Below are 15754 nucleotides of genomic sequence, written 5' to 3'. Positions count from 1 at the left end.
GTTGGTGTCTAAAACATGGCATGAATGCTGCAAACAAGAGTTTCATTCATGTTTGGGCTTGTTCCGAGCTTCGTTTATTTCAGCAAGTAATGAATCGTGTAAAATTTCTATGTCAATCGATGAATATAGTTCATTGTAATTCTCTAACTATTGATTATAAAATCATTATTATTCATTTTCGGAGTTGTGTGTTTGATAAAAATTAACTTTCATATACAAAAAGTGACACGACAATCTATTGTCACACTTATTACTAATAACACTTAAATTGAGATAAACCGTTATATTTAATTGCTCTGAACATTGTTAAGTTGTAAGTTGTTTACAATATCGATCGACCCAATAAATGAACATTTTACTATTGAAATTGAGAACTCTGCAGACTGAAAGTAAGAAATACCACCCAGGTGGCTGACTCATAACAACACATTTTACATGGGTCAGTTCCATTGTCCTAATCGACCTTGTGACTCCTAATGATCATCCTAATATATAATTTTCCATGAAGATTTCCGGTCACACCAAACTGAAATGAGTACGATTAAGAAATTCGATCAAGCTTTGTTCTCATTGTTTATACACAAATTAGTTTAAAATGCTGACTCGTTCCCATGTGGCTTGGAAGTTCCTTCAATTTTGATTCTTGAGCTTCAACAACATTGCCCATAAACTTTGCCTCAACTCTGAATTACCATAAGTATCCGATAATTAAGTTAATCTTGCATATTATCCTAGTCATTTTGATCCCTAGCTTCTTTCTTTAGGGAATTTAGAAGACTTCAAATTACAACAAATACCAACTACAACCTGTTAAACTTCGATAGTAATTTGTTGATGGGTTCCATCCCAACCACTCTCTGGTACAGAGAAAGCAACTCAAGCCCTCATTTCTATTTCTCTCCTTAATCCTTTTGCTTCAAGAAACAACTACATGAAGCAAGTCCTCACCAAAAAAGAACACAAACTCAAAAACAAAACCAATATTGCACCAAGTTAGCTCCCATCTTTTTGTAATAAACAACCATTTTCATAACCTTCCATTTATAGACTCTCCACCTTATATATTACATTGATACACTACTTTCCTTGTTGTCTATGACCAAAACCCACCTAAATTCAGTAACCAGATACCATATAGATCTGTGTTAGTTTTCGGAAAATGGGTACAACAGAGAGATCAAGAAAGAAGGTTCAACTATGGAAGAAAGCTGCTGTCCATTTTGCTTTGTGTTTTGTTATGGGATTCTTTACAGGCTTTGCTCCAACGTTTAAACCTTCCATCTTGTCTAAACCTGCTGTGAGTTCATCAAAGAAAATAGAGTTTTCGCCTCAACCAGTAGAACCGCCGCAACAAGTCGCAAATTTCAATAGAAGTTTGATAGCGGAAGCAGAAAATTTGGCAATGGCAGCATCCTCCCCTCCAAATTCTGAAGAAACCTACTTCGAATCCGAAAGGAGGATGTCAGAAGATGAAGAAGAAGAAGTGAAAGAACCCAATTTGACACCAAGAAGGTTTATTATCATAGTCACACCGACAAGCACCAAAAACCCACTAAAATGTGTGTTTCTGAGAAGATTGGCAAATACCATAAAGTTGGTTCCTCAGCCATTGTTGTGGATTGTGGTGGAAGGGAAGACCGAGTCGAATGAGGTTTCTGAAGTGCTTAGGAAAACAGGTGTTATGTATAGGCATTTGGTTTTCAGAGAGAACTTCACAGATACTGAGGCTGAAATGGATCATCAGAGGAATGTTGCTCTTAAGCACATTGAGCAGCACAAGCTTAGTGGGATTGTTCACTTTGCTGGGCTTTCCAATGTTTATGATCTTGGCTTCTTTGATCAGCTCAGAGAAATTGAGTATGTAATCCAACTCTCTTCCCTTTTCTGTTCAACTATATCTCAAACATTACTTAATTTTTTGGCATTTTGGAAAAGAATTTCAAACATTTTAATCTGGACGTAAGAACCTATGGGGGGATGGTAGTTTCAAAGTTTTGAGCAACTTTTAAGAAAAATGAGTATGTATATATGATATCTGGAAAAAGTGAGTCCTTATTACTTATGACGTAACAATTAATGTTTTATTATGCATTCTTTAATGTGTAGTTATGATAGTTGATTCGTATGATATTTTTTAAAACTCACATGTATCAACGGTTGATAGTCGTTCACGTGTATGTAGATGATTCTTAAAATTTCTCATATAAATTTTATTCTCATAAATTTTAAAATATACATCATTGAGGAAGAGCAATTTATCCAATCACTTGACTCCTGCTAATGTCCAAAGTCAAATAACTTAATCACTAGTTTATTACTTAAGTGATGACGAGATTAACTAAATGATTAGGTATTTCAAGAAAACTATATTTATTGCAATGCCGAGGTAGTACCATGCCTGTTGTATAGTCATATTCGTTGAAATTCATATAATTTGAAATTTATAGATCTTTGAATCCCATCAAATGTACATTACATTAGAAGAGCTTAATATCAGATGGACACTTAATCGACAAAATAAGGAGCTTATTGAAGCGATTTCATGTTTCGAGTAATTCCGTCGCTCTTAATATGACTAATTTTGCTTAATTGTCTTAGCATCATATATGAATGACTAAATTGTATGATCTTGTAATGTAATTATGAGAAACGATATTAATGCAATTGGTTTGATTAAACTGCTTTTCCTTTGTGTTTTTTGGTCGATGAGATGCTTTCCATTTGTGTTACTAAGAAAGACTTCATTTGTGTATGCAGAGTGTTTGGGACATGGCCAATGGCGCTACTAGCAGCAAACAAGAAAAAAGTGATCATTGAAGGGCCTGTATGTGATTCTTCACAAGTGATAGGATGGCATATCCTAAGGAAAATGAACAATACTGATCAAACAGATGATACTAATAGACTTCGCATTCATATTTCAAGCTTTGCATTCAATAGCTCAATTCTTTGGGACCCTGAAAGATGGGGTCGCACTTCATCACTTCAAAGCACCTCTCAGGTAACAATAACATCAAAGTTATAATAAGCGTTCAATATAAATGGCTGTTTAAGAAACTAAATAATCCGTTGCCAAAAATTAATAATGTTTTATCTTCATACTTAGTTATGAAAATCATACGATAATCAATAGTTTTGATAAATTGCATAACGGTCAAACTTATAATCGTACATGCATGTTCAATCTCGAGTCATACTTTGTTAAACTAACTTGAAAATTATTTGACAGAAATCTCTTTTATTGTAAAAATAAAACTTCTTTATATCTAATTTGGGAGCCATGATGTTTTTTTTTCTTTTTTCTAAATTCTATAAGAAACTGGTTCATATATATACCCTAGGTAATTATTTCACTGGTGCAGTTGGGTCCTGTCACACCAAGCTGTTAAAATATTTATGCTCTATGAATAAGTAAGCCGGTTTAGTTGAGGTTTGGCAAACCTCCAACCATTTTAAAATCATTGCAGACACATTAGGTGTATGGATGAATTGCTATGAAAGCTCACAGCCTTCTGCTAATCAATGTCTAAAAAGATTGATTATAAGAATGAGTGTGATATCTAAACAAATTTTTTTCGACATTTATGCAAGTGTATATCATTGACCTACTTTAATAGATTATGTCTCTCTTTTACTTAAACATTAGAAGGAGAAAAAAAATGATTGAGAGCATGTGCATATATGTCTTCTTTATTTTTAGATTATATATATGTTTCTTAGCTGTTTTTTTTTTCTCAACAGAATTCAATGAAATTTGTAAAGCAAGTGGTTCTTGAAGATGAGACAAAACTAAAGGGAATCCCACCAGAAGACTGCTCAAAGATCATGCTTTGGTCTCTTCATTAAGTCACACCAAACAATCAATGAAAAGGGAAATTCAATTACCAAAAAAAAAAAAAAAATTCAATCTTTTGATTCTATTTTTTCAAGTAGTTTTTATAATTTTATTAATTCTCTTATTTTCTTCTCATTTTCTAAATTTTTGATATAGATATGATATCATGAGTACCTTCTGGTTATCTGAATGTAGATGAAATCACTAAATTCATGTTGTACAAGTTACTTTTGTTACACTTTATAGAAACATGCAAAGAAAGAGGATCATTCATCTATTGTCTCTTTTCTTTTATAATTAGACATCTTTTGTCAGCGATAAGAATTGAAATGCATTTATTGCAAGTGTAAGTGGATATTTCTGATCCCTACATGTTTATCTCCTCTCCCATTAAAACTTTGATTTTTGCATGTTATATTAGTTTTCTTACAATACTTTGACACTAGTGTGTGATTTGTTCTAACAATTGCGTGTGTTCTTAAACACACTGATTACGTTTCTTGTATTTTTGTGATTGTCTTTCTCTTAATGTACCAGCATTAGTCATTAGCAGAGTAAGAATTGTACATTGAATCCTCCCGCATCAAGGGAGCCTCTTTTGGCCTTCAATTTTGATCATCTTCGCGAGTTGCATTCAAATATTTATTTTAGAATGTTCGTTCGGGTGGTTCTAGTTTGATCTCTAAATTTGCTATTTAGACCTCTCATACTTAGTACACCTCTAATTTACTTTTTAGAATACTTGAAAAGCTAAGTAAACCTCCTTATCTTTACCAAAACACCCTTGAACATGAGATGCAACAATGTATTACTCTACTTTTTATATGTATCTTCAATCACGCTCAAAATCATATGATATTGCTCTCTTATGAGCATGTCTCTCCTCTACCAAAATTAATCAGAGGGTTGGTTCTCGATTTTGATATGTTGCTGGAATCCCTTTGAATTTGCTAAAAGAATGATTTCAAGGATTTTGGGTTGGAAGATCAAGTAATAACTATATCATAATATTGAATGAATTTAGTTTAAAGAAATTTCATATCAGATTGTTTTGAATTTACTTTTGTATTAAATGATAATTATTACTTTTACTTAATTGCTTTTGGTAGATTATAAAACTACATAGGCAATATAAGGAAATTCTGGAAAAAAAAAAATTAATTGAATGTTATATTTGGGGAGGTAAGAAGAGTATTTGTTTTTTTTTTCTTATCCAATTTTCTCTCTTTGTCCTTATTTATTTTTTCATATGATTTGACAAAGTCTATTAATAATTGAAAAAGTTGGAGGATAAAATATCAAATTTGGAGGTCAAACTAGAACCACAATTTTCGTTCCCTCTATAACGAGGAGCCGCTCTTGAGAAAAATAAATCAAATCTCTTTTCAAAGAAAATTCTATGAAATAGAGAATATTGTAAGGCCCAACACAATTACAGACAATTGAACAGCCTTTGGTTGATATGCTGGACCACAGTTGGATTGGGCTGAATAATGAACACCCCCTCAGGCCCTAACCTACTGCTTTTTGCATGATTTTATTACTAGTTCTTTGGTCTTTTGTATTATGGAAGTGTGATGCTTGCTAGCTAGCTTATATTCAAAATTAATGACAATAATAGTACTTGGAACAATCATATATCAATCAACCACATTATGAAGCCACCAAGCTGATTGAACCTGTAATTTATACAGAAGCCTAATGTAAGAATAAAACAGGCATCGCTTTGCCTTCAAGGTTAGTCAAAGTGGTGAAAAAGGGTTGTTAAAGTTGATATAATTAGGCTAGATTAATATTAGTCAAAAGAAAAATTATCACTTTAGAACTGAAAATAATTATGGTATAAACTTTAAACTAATGCAATTTGATCTGTACATAAATTATTTACACAAGGTTTAGAATTAACAAAAATTTACAAAAATCTTATTCTATGAACAAGGTTTCCATTCTCATCATTCTTTAACGGCAAAAAAAAAAAACAGAAAAAAAAAGGGGGACATGATATGTAGACATTCACAAGTTTGATGGTGAGCTCCCATTTGGCATTTTGGGCATTGTGATTTGACATGCAACGCATTTGACTGTGTGTATTAACGCGTTATGCAGCTTCACGGATTGGTGACGATCATGTCTATTGTTGGCAGGGTGGCTAACCAAACAGGTCTCTTTCTCTGTATAAAATCAAATAAATTAGTTATTTCACAGCAAATCTGGGGTCCAATCCGGAGTCTGTTTCAATAATAGACTTGTTGAGAGTTTTAAACACCAAAACCAACTCATTTGTGGTAGCAGTCTCAATTTCAGACTGTTCCTCAGAAACCGAGTTGAATGAGTATCCCTACCCATCTATTGGTATTATATTTATTTATTTTTCCTGTGTTTTTACTGCTATATTTTTCTAATTAATACAAATTCATTGTATGATCATTGTTGGTATTTGATTAGTTTACTACATACACTGATAATATTGAATCATAACTTCATGATCTTCTGTGCCCTTAAAACTTGTTAATACATGAATATTGGAATCACATTCAATTTATTTTTTCCCATTAGATGCATGCATGCATGCCCGCCCTAGGTTTATGATAAATGGACAAAAATAATCAAAGGAGAAAATGAAGCAGAGAATGAGGGGAATACTACCAAACAGGAAAATCATCAGAAACAAATTAGAGAACAAAATCATGCACAAATCCAACTTTTTGGTAGTTTTTTGGCAATAAATAAAAAATCATATTCATTCGTAATATGTATCAGTGAAGAAAAAAAAAACACTTTAATACTATAGAATAAGTTTAATTTGATGATGTACAGTTAGTTCATGAAGTCGCACTAAACACGTTTTTAAACTTTGAGTTACAGAATTTTATATTTCTCCTCAAAATAAAAAACTTCTAGAGTTAAAAAAAGGAAAATCAACACAGTAACTGTGGATAGCAGACCACGAAAAACAACAAAAATTACTTGTAGTAAGCTCACACAAAGATGCTAAAATGGCGGGGTGTTACTTACGTGGTAACGGTCGGTGAGAGGACAAACAGTAACCGCAAGACCAGTAACAGTAACACACCTATACCTGCTACAGTTAAAGGTCGTAACTTTGAGCTCAGGAGTAGGAGGAAAGTGTCGGGGACAGGCATCTGATCCATCCACCTAAGATGAAAAGTCTTCTGTTAAATCTGTGGGACCCAGTTATTTGCGAAACCCGAGAAGGTGGGGGTCACACTAGCAAAACCCAGCTGGGTTTTCATTTCCCCTCATATATCATATTGCTACCAAATTGCTTGCCTTGAAATGTTCTTGTGTGTCAAGATCTGATTTTTTTTCCTTCTTTTCTTCCCTTTACAAAGGGAAAGAGAGAGAGTTGGGCCTATTATTAGAGGTTGCTTCTAGTCTTCTTCAAGTCTTAAATTGAAGAAACCCTTTTGTTGGTTTCCTGAGGAAGAAAAAACAGAAGAGGGACATTTGAGATCTGCCACACTCTGTTCAAAGGTTAGTTCTTTGAGACCCCCCAATTGTTTTCACTCAATGGCTGCCGTAAAATGTTGGGTTTTCACTGTAATTCTTCTACAGTTTTGAATTGGGTTGCTAAATTTGGCCTAAAGTAAGAGACTTTTGACATCTGGCTCTTCTGCCATGTTTTGATTTGGAAGCTACCCAGTTCCTTGCTGGACTTAATAACTTTGGAGTATTTTCCTTCTTGATTGATTTGCTGAGAGAGTGTACGAAAATGTAGTGGAGACTGAAGATTTTGTTTGTTGGAGTTTTATTTTCAAATTTGGTAGAAAACTTCTCTGATACATGGTCAGTCAATGTTTAGCTTTTTTGTTTCTGTTTTGATGTGGTTAGAAATTTATTTACTATTGTCTTTTCAGTGAGTGTTATGATTGTTCAAACTATAGAAAGTATGAATTTTAGGAAAAATTCTCTCTTTTTCTTGTTCCTCCAGATTTTGTATAAATGGGGTTAATTTGATCGTTAAAAGTGTTTATTTTGAGGGATTTGGGTTGTTCTTTACTTTTTTTTCCATGAATTTTAGATAGTTATAAATGGTAATCCTAAATCTATGCAAGTGATTTCTATAATTTAGATTGGTTTTTGTTTTCCAAAGGAGTGCATCAGGGGAATGATAAGGAGATGGGGAGGAAAGGAAATTGGTTTTCTTCAGTAAAGAAAGCTCTCAGCCCTGATTCCAAAGAGAAGAAAGAACAGGTTTGTAGATAATCCAATTTGGCTAGCACAGTGTCTTTTTGTTTTTTATTTTATAAGTTCCTAATAATTCTAGCAACTGTTTTTCCAGAGATCAGATAAGTCTAAAAACAAATGGTTTGGGAAGCAAAAACAGCCACAATATGAGTCTACCTCTTTAGCACCACCGCCCACATTGCCACCTCTTCCTCCACAAGAAGAGGTGAAATTAACCAATGTGGTGAATGAGCAGCAAAATTATGCTTACCCTGTTGCAATCACCGCTACTGCAACAGTTGAGCCAGAGGTTCCTGCACCTCCTCCGGTTCAAGCTGCCCCTGAGGTAGTCAGATTGCCCACAGTTAATCGATATGCTGGAAAATCAAGGGAGGAAGTGGCAGCAATCAAGATTCAAACAGCATTTCGAGGATACCTGGTATTTACCATACAAAAAATATATATTTTGGTCTTTGAAATCTTTTAGGCCAGTGTTTATAAGAATATTTTGGTTGCTAGAAATACACCGTGCAGGAAGATTTTAGATATTTCATGAGTAGTTTTCCGAACTTTTCAGGCAAGAAGGGCACTGAGGGCTTTAAGAGGGCTGGTGAGGCTGAAAACATTGATAGAGGGATCTGTTGTGAAACGGCAAGCCACAAATACCCTAAAATGCATGCAGACTCTATCTCGTGTGCAAGCTCAAATACGTTCCAGGAGGATCAGAATGTTAGAGGAGAACCAGGCTCTCCAAAGGCAACTCCTACTTAAACATGCAAAAGAGACTTTGCAGGTGTGTTTTATTACTCTTAGCTTTTTATAATTTTTATCTATTAGTCCACTAATTGGAATAGGTTACAAATTTTAACTGATTTCCATAGTAATTGAAACCGTTGGAGCTTCCTTAGTTTGATTCAATCCTAATTTCTAAACTAGAAAGTATGGTTTGAGGACAAATTCCAGCCCCTTTAATTGATTCGATCCCAATTTCCATAATTTCTTTTACAAATCAAACTAGAAAATTTGGATTCAAAATTTTCCTCCAGCTGGTGGTAAATGCAAGTCTGGTTCTTGCATTGTTGACTCGGCCCTAGGTAAAAAAGGCCTATATTTGTATTTGTATCCAGATAGTTTTTCATTGACGCTATTAACTTGTTTTGAACATTGTTACAGCTTGGGGATGAATGGGATGATAGCTTACAGTCAAAGGAGCAAGTTGAAGCAAACCTATTAAGCAAGCATGAAGCAGCAATCAGAAGGGAAAGAGCCCTCGCTTATGCCTTCTCTCATCAGGTAATCCTAATCCTATAATATCACATGACATAAATAAACTGAAAGGAGGTGGATAGCTTTATGGTCTTATGCAGTATCTTCTGTGTCGAGTTATGGTGTAGTGGTAAAAGTCATATGGGACATTAATATATTAATTACTAATTTACTATGCTTTTCGGTTAGCTATGAGTTTGGTTATTCTTTAAAAGAACCAAATATTTTTACACAAACCCTCTCTCTTTCAATTCTGCAATATTCAGGATCATTTCCTCCAGCCTTGTTCATTTGGCCTTCCTTTAGGTTGCCACTTTATCACAGAAGTTTCCAGAATTAGAGTAAAAAGGCATAGGCTTGGTTATTACTTATTAGCAAGTACCAACCATATAGTGTATGCATTATTAGATGAGATGAAAGGGTTCAAAAGTGCAGCTAAGTGAATTATGTTAAGGTCTGTAGGGTACAGTTAGGCAAATGAATTGGGAAAGAATAAATTTGGTTCCTTTTTCATAAATTCCTTGTCATCTTGGTTGGTTTGTAATTGTAAGTGTACAAAATCCTTGTAATTTAATAAATGTAGTAAAATTTTGAGACCTATAGGGGCCTAACTTTGAGACGATGCATGCATGGTTAAGTGACATGAAGGGTTCATGTGTATTGTTAACTTCCCTAAATCTTAAATGCACCCTATTCTGGGTTTAACCTTGGTTCACTACACAGAAAAACGGGAAGAATTCTGCAAAATCTGTAAACCCAATGTTCATGGATCCAAGCAATCCAACCTGGGGTTGGAGTTGGTTGGAACGGTGGATGGCTGCCCGGCCATGGGAGAGTCGTGGCATGACAGATAAAGACATCCACGACGATCGCTCATCTGTTAAGAGTGTAATTACTCGCAGCATTTCCCCCGGAGAAATCAATAAGTCATATGCTCGATACCTTCTCAATTCCGATAAGCAATCCCCTACAGCCAGTGAAAAGCCAAGTCACCCTGGATTCCGCTCACCTTCAACTCCTTCAAGGCCAGCGTCTACAAAAGTAGCTCGAAAATTGAAGCCATCACCAAGCCCAAGGGGTAGCGTTCGTACCCCAGATGATGACACAAAGAGTGTGGCCAGCATGCAGTCAGTTCAGTTTAGGAGGCACAGCATTGCTGGCTCATCAGTAAGGGATGACGAGAGCATGGACAGTTCTCCATCACTTCCAAGTTACATGGTACCAACTAAATCTGCGAGAGCTAAGTCCAGGTTGCAGAGTCCGGCAGAAAAGAATGGGATAACTGAGAAGGATACCGAGTCTGTTAAGAAACGGCTCTCCTTCCCTGCCTCGCCGGCCAGACCAAGGCGGCATTCTGGTCCGCCAAAGGTGGATACAACTTTAATCACTACAGAAAGAAAAGTGAGCACTGTTGAAGTTGGAAGTTGATTATAGCCAGCAGAGAATACAGGAAGAAAAGCTGTATCATGAAGTCTTGGTGAGTTCATGAGCGAAAAAGAAATAAAGGTTACTTATTCCTTTAATTTGTTAATCCTCAAGAATTGGTGTGGGTTAAAATTGGTTGCAGGGGTTGTCATGCTGCTGCAGGTTATGGTTATTTATTCAAATTTGTTTATTTATATTTTCTGTAACACAATACTTTCTGTTATCTGGGTGCTTGGCATGGTGATGTATGTCAGGACCCTATTCATAGAAAACTGATAGTCTTGCTGATTTTTCTTGATTTCTCGACTTGGTGAATAATATATGGATTTAATTTATTGGTTATTGTTTATTTGATGTTGGGATAAAGGTTGTTAATGGTCTTGCCAGAAGAGTAGGTTTTCGAATTCAGAAAACAATCTGTTCCTGCTAAATTCATAAACAGGTTACAATTAAGTTTATTGAATTACTAGAATAATGTCAATCTCACCAACTTGAAGCAATAATTTTTCTTACTTCCTTGACTTGCATATCAATGCCTGAACGGGATCATGTATTTATTCAGAAATTTGATGTGAAAATCATTCCTGGCTGTGTCATTGATGAAGCGCTTAGGAGTCTTGGTCTCCCCACGGCTCTGATTTCTGAACACCACATCATCATTCCATCTCCTCACACTTTTATGCCTTGATGGGTTTCCTCCAAGAACATCTGCAGCAGCCAAAAGTTCTCGTGCTTCTGTGCGATCGTCGTCGTCGTCATAGGTGGTGACATCTCCATCTTCATCCAAAATTTGCCCCCCACTCTCTTTCAGCTCCTCCTGGAGGTCCCTCTTCTTCCTCTGCAGTTCTTCCTGGGCGTCCTGCCCTTCCTTTCTGAGTTTTAGAGTTTTATGGGATGCAATGTCTCTTGACGAGACCCCACTTCCACTTTGTTCGTTGCCACCTTTTGCAGGTGTCCAAGTGGGTTGACCTGATGTCTTTGAGATACAGCCGATGATAGCTCGCCTGACCGTGTTACTTTGGCAGCAATTCAAGGGGATGGGAGAAGCAAGCTAGGCTTTGTAACTTAACCTTGAGCTTTCTTCAAGATTGATTTAGCATTGGAATGAATCTATTTATTGAGATTAGATTGTTAAGAGTACAGGATCCTTTTTCGCATAGTAATAGGGTTTCCATAACAGATCAGAACTTAGTACCAATAGAGATTTTCTTCATCAAATAATGATGGGATTCCTACAACAAATGAAAATAGAATTAGCAAACTTAAGGGTTCCATATATCTCCGTTATGATCCCTGAATGTCAAACATCATTCAAAACTAATAATTTTGCTCGATGTTGCTTGGAACGAGGAGTGGAAGAAAAGTAAATTTATCCAAACTCCGGTGAATAGAACTTGGTCTCCATTCTACATGTTATGTAGGTCAGGAAATAAATGCTTCAGTCAGTTCAGTGTGTTTTTCAGTTGCTTGAATTGGTGGAGACAACGTTGAAAATGATGGCAATGATCAGAACAGACAGAACCTCTAGCAGGATGACTGCCTGTCTAACAGTGTCATATAAGCTTCTGCTACAAAGATTACAAATGATCGGTTGCCAAATCATTGTACATCAATTGTATACGAAACCCGCAAAATTACCGTCTGCTGGTCAAATAGAAATTGGCTTTGGAATTTGCTTCCAGAGGGGAGTCGTATATCATTAAGGTTTCGCTGGCACACTAAACCGTATATATATCAAGATTTATTTTAGATGACAACAAAGTGCTCAATCCAATGCACATGATCAGTACATGATAGGATTTGTAATCTGCTTTTAAGGGTTCAAAGGTTCTCTTCCGAGCTCTGATTCTCTGAACGTATAGCAAACAATCCATCATTAAATCATGTCTTAACTTGAGCAAAAATCAGGCCAAATTGTATAAGAAAGTCTGAATTTTATCGAGATCATCTAAATCATGCCTAAACGTAGTAAATACTAATTTTTAGATGGTCTATTCATTTTTTTTCCCTTTTGGTATCATGTATTACATCTCTCTAGTTGTATTGTTTCTATTGGTCGGATCATCATTTGACAATACTACATGGTACTTCGAACTCAGTGATCGGTTCTCCATTTTACCAATCCACAATTTTGTCTGACTGTCCAATCCTTAATTGTCATGTGTGTAAACTTAAATTGTGTAGGAATTTTTTTTCTTTGTATAAATATAGGGTTTTTTTTTGGTAGGATTTTATTGTTTTGAGTTATAATAGGTAAAGTGACGTGATAATTCCTCCGGTGAAAATGTCTCTAATTTTTGTCACTTGTGCATTGATTTCACTACTCAAAAAAATACCATGATGTTCGCTTATTTGATTATGATGTAGTCACAAGAGTAGATTAAGTGATATTATTGATTCCTTCTACTATGAAATTTGAAAGAAATTTACGAAATATATACTTATACATATTTTTTTTACTTTCCAAAACAAACATTAGAATTAAGACAAGAAATTTGGTGTCAAACTGAACCAGTCATCAATACCATAAGAGAAAAACAAAAGCAAGACGTGCGTGGTGTTATTCGCGTAAGGAAATTCCTAATTACTCAACTCTAAAATGTCAAGAAATTTGTAACCGTTCCAACTAGACCGCCACATGGTTTGCGACACCTAGTTTTCGCTTGCCTTCTTTTACAAGTACCTGGGTTTTGGTGTCGGCGGGGTTTTATTAGTTTGCTTTACGGAAAAGAAAATTTCCCATCGAAACACCATAAACCCTTGCGTCGCCAACCCAACTGTTTCTTCGACCTCCAAACTAGAACATAAATGGTGAGTACCCTTTTCAATTCTCCTCATCTCCCTTGTGTATTTCGCTTTTTGTATACGAATCCCATGTCCCTCCCAATCTAAATGTTCTGATATGCAAAAGGGTTATTAGGGAAAGGATTCATTGTTTGCATCCTAAAGGGGTTTAGCGTCTATTCTGGATTCAGGTCAGGGGTTTATTAGCTAGACCCAACTTTGTTTTCCCAGAAAAAAATAATGGAGCTTTATAATATATTGAGATGAAATTCCATTCCTTTGTGCCTAATGAATGAGGAGTTTATCGATTCTAGGCTTAATGGGCTCTGGGTCCTGATTATAAAGAAACTTTCTTTGTGTTAACTTGTATTTGTATGAAATTGATGAACTATTGTTTCCATTTAGCCATTTGTATTTGAATTTACAGCTATAGTTTTTTTTTTAATGTTCAAGTAAGAGATGACTGCAAATATGTGCAAATTAGACTGTTTTTTTTTCGAGCAATAATAGAAGCTTATGAATGGAATTTGCATTAGGTAACTGCGTTGATAGGAGGAGCGGCTGTTGCTGCTGCTGCTTATGCTGGTAGATATGGCATTCAGGCTTGGCAAGCATTCAAAGCAAGACCGCCTACAGCTCGACTGCGTAAATTTTATGAAGGTGGTTTTCAACCTACCATGACCCGGAGGGAAGCAGCTCTAATACTTGGAGTCAGGTATCATATTGCATTTTGTCTAATGTAGGAATCCGTAGTCTTTAAGTCACTAAAAATGTGTGTTGGTATAGATGATAGGGTAATATGCTAGCTGCCATGTTTAATGTACTTTACAGCGTGATGACATAAATGTTCCATTACTAATGTTTCTGCAAATATGGGTCTGTTATTGGATCTCCGAGTTTCTCAAACCCAACTCTACAGCCTTGCATATCTAGGTTGCAAGAAATGCATAAGTTTACCCTATTTGATCTTTGGTAGGTTTGTGCCTGGCCCATCTTTAATTGTATTAACCACATGATTAAATCATTTTTATATTTAAGCCTAGATCAGTTGTAGATTCCAGCAGAGGCAATGGATCATTGCTATTTTTTGGTCCCTTCATCTCCCTGGTCTTCTAACCTTAGTGGTGGCATTAAACTGAGTGTCTCACTGCTTAGCCTTGAGCACAGGTCAGTTGCCAACATATAACTGGCTCAGCTTGTGCTCAAATAGAGTTTTAAAATGCTTTTTGGCCATTCGTACAATATTGCTTGGTGCTACAGTATTAGAGCTCTTCTCTGCGATCCTTGAAGCTAACCAAGTATGTAGATGTAAACCAATTACATGTTTCACTGATTCTTTGGAAAGCTTTCTTCGTTGGAGTAGTTTTAGAACACATTAGACAGGAATTAACAACTTTTCAAAACTGGAAAAGTAAATGAGGAAGTTATCAGTGCACCACACTTCTGAGTCTCTGTTCTTCTCTTTGGGGGCAATGTCTACTTACTAGGAGCTGATACTGTGTTAGTTTGAGCTCAGCTTGTTAAGTAGATGAGCCGAAGTCTTGTCTTAAGCTTGTAAGCCGATTCCTTTGTATGAAGTTGAATGTCTTTTTACCTTACATGAGCTGAGCCATGCTCTCTACAGCGGGCCCTGCTCATTTAGAGCAAGTCCCAAGCTGTGATTCTGATATATTACATTTGTTCTCTATACCTGATATATTTGGTCTTTTTTTTCTCAGGGAGAGTGTTCCCATAACCAAGGTCAGGGAAGCCCATAGGAGGGTGATGGTTGCTAACCATCCAGATGCAGGAGGTAGCCATTACCTTGCATCTAAAATCAATGAAGCCAAAGATACATTGCTTGGAAAAATCAGGGGCGGCAGCTCTGCATTTTGATGTTACTGGCTAGTGCTAAGGCTCCAAGGGATTCAGGCTTGGTTCTCAACATTTGAGTTTTAGGAATATCATCTCTGTTTCAGATTGACCATTTATGGTATATTAGTGGGGAGTTTCTGTAGAAGCAAATTCATATAATGAGGATCCTATAGCTGGACCACGTATCGGCAGAAGCCTTGTACTTTTGATTTCATGAATTTGCGGAGCAGGAATAAGTTAATTTGTATTGATATTGAAAGGTTCCCAATTCTTTAGTCAATCAGATTTTGTTCTCACAAGTAAAAATGTAAATGCTGTTGATTCACATACTACTAGCTTACAAAGCCAGCATTTGACTATACCATGTCCCGGTTGAGGGCATAAGATTATTTTGGAATAACA

At 35.9% G+C, this 15754-nt stretch overlaps 4 protein-coding genes across 5 annotated transcripts; 3 read left to right on the top strand and 1 right to left on the bottom strand.

Annotated features, from left to right (window-relative positions):
* The first annotated feature begins 958 nt into the window (after positions 1 to 958).
* LOC133721593 (beta-1,4-xylosyltransferase IRX9) lies at positions 959 to 4171 on the top strand. The gene is made up of 3 exons (XM_062148250.1): positions 959 to 1857; positions 2758 to 3001; positions 3742 to 4171. The coding sequence occupies exons 1-3, from the start codon at positions 1160 to 1162 to the stop codon at positions 3844 to 3846; spliced, it is 1047 nt and encodes a 348-aa protein (XP_062004234.1). The 5' UTR covers positions 959 to 1159; the 3' UTR covers positions 3847 to 4171.
* A 2984-nt stretch (positions 4172 to 7155) lies between these two features.
* Positions 7156 to 11061, top strand: LOC133720704 (protein IQ-DOMAIN 2-like). Of its 2 annotated transcripts, none has more exons than XM_062147133.1 (6): positions 7156 to 7330; positions 7950 to 8050; positions 8139 to 8462; positions 8601 to 8816; positions 9197 to 9316; positions 10013 to 11061. In XM_062147133.1, the coding sequence occupies exons 2-6, from the start codon at positions 7976 to 7978 to the stop codon at positions 10715 to 10717; spliced, it is 1440 nt and encodes a 479-aa protein (XP_062003117.1). In that variant the 5' UTR covers positions 7156 to 7330; positions 7950 to 7975; the 3' UTR covers positions 10718 to 11061. The 2 variants fall into 2 exon arrangements, with proteins under 2 accessions (XP_062003117.1, XP_062003118.1); XM_062147134.1 differs by lacking the exon at positions 7156 to 7330 and adding an exon at positions 7428 to 7642.
* A 133-nt stretch (positions 11062 to 11194) lies between these two features.
* On the bottom strand, positions 11195 to 12414 carry LOC133722856 (uncharacterized). The gene is made up of 2 exons (XM_062149718.1): positions 12353 to 12414; positions 11195 to 11718 (listed from the first exon to the last, which is right to left on the bottom strand). Exons 1-2 carry the CDS (start codon positions 12412 to 12414, stop codon positions 11244 to 11246), a joined length of 537 nt encoding a protein of 178 aa, XP_062005702.1. The 3' UTR covers positions 11195 to 11243.
* A 932-nt stretch (positions 12415 to 13346) lies between these two features.
* LOC133721140 (mitochondrial import inner membrane translocase subunit TIM14-2) lies at positions 13347 to 15677 on the top strand. The gene is made up of 3 exons (XM_062147676.1): positions 13347 to 13525; positions 14035 to 14213; positions 15217 to 15677. The coding sequence occupies exons 1-3, from the start codon at positions 13523 to 13525 to the stop codon at positions 15371 to 15373; spliced, it is 339 nt and encodes a 112-aa protein (XP_062003660.1). The 5' UTR covers positions 13347 to 13522; the 3' UTR covers positions 15374 to 15677.
* The last annotated feature ends 77 nt before the right edge of the window (positions 15678 to 15754 follow it).

Source organism: Rosa rugosa, chromosome 7, assembly GCF_958449725.1.
Source record: "Rosa rugosa chromosome 7, drRosRugo1.1, whole genome shotgun sequence".
Taxonomy (NCBI): Eukaryota; Viridiplantae; Streptophyta; class Magnoliopsida; order Rosales; family Rosaceae; genus Rosa; species Rosa rugosa.
This window is presented reverse-complemented; position numbering and strand designations above follow the sequence as displayed.

Excerpts from the sequence above, each read along its gene's own strand:
- LOC133721140 (XM_062147676.1), top strand. Across the intron at positions 14,214-15,216 it reads GCTCTAATACTTGGAGTCAG|GGAGAGTGTTCCCATAACCA; the intron begins GTATCATATTGC and ends TTTTTTTCTCAG.
- LOC133722856 (XM_062149718.1), bottom strand. The coding sequence starts at position 12,414 with ATGATATACGACTCCCCTCTGGAAGCAAATTCCAAAGCCAATTTCTAT. Across the intron at positions 11,719-12,352 it reads TTCTATTTGACCAGCAGACG|GCGAGCTATCATCGGCTGTA; the intron begins GTAATTTTGCGG and ends TAACACGGTCAG.
- LOC133721593 (XM_062148250.1), top strand. The coding sequence starts at position 1,160 with ATGGGTACAACAGAGAGATCAAGAAAGAAGGTTCAACTATGGAAGAAA. Across the intron at positions 1,858-2,757 it reads GATCAGCTCAGAGAAATTGA|AGTGTTTGGGACATGGCCAA; the intron begins GTATGTAATCCA and ends TTGTGTATGCAG. Across the intron at positions 3,002-3,741 it reads CACTTCAAAGCACCTCTCAG|AATTCAATGAAATTTGTAAA; the intron begins GTAACAATAACA and ends TTTTCTCAACAG.
- LOC133720704 (XM_062147133.1), top strand. The coding sequence starts at position 7,976 with ATGGGGAGGAAAGGAAATTGGTTTTCTTCAGTAAAGAAAGCTCTCAGC. Across the intron at positions 8,051-8,138 it reads CCAAAGAGAAGAAAGAACAG|AGATCAGATAAGTCTAAAAA; the intron begins GTTTGTAGATAA and ends CTGTTTTTCCAG. Across the intron at positions 9,317-10,012 it reads CTTATGCCTTCTCTCATCAG|AAAAACGGGAAGAATTCTGC; the intron begins GTAATCCTAATC and ends TTCACTACACAG.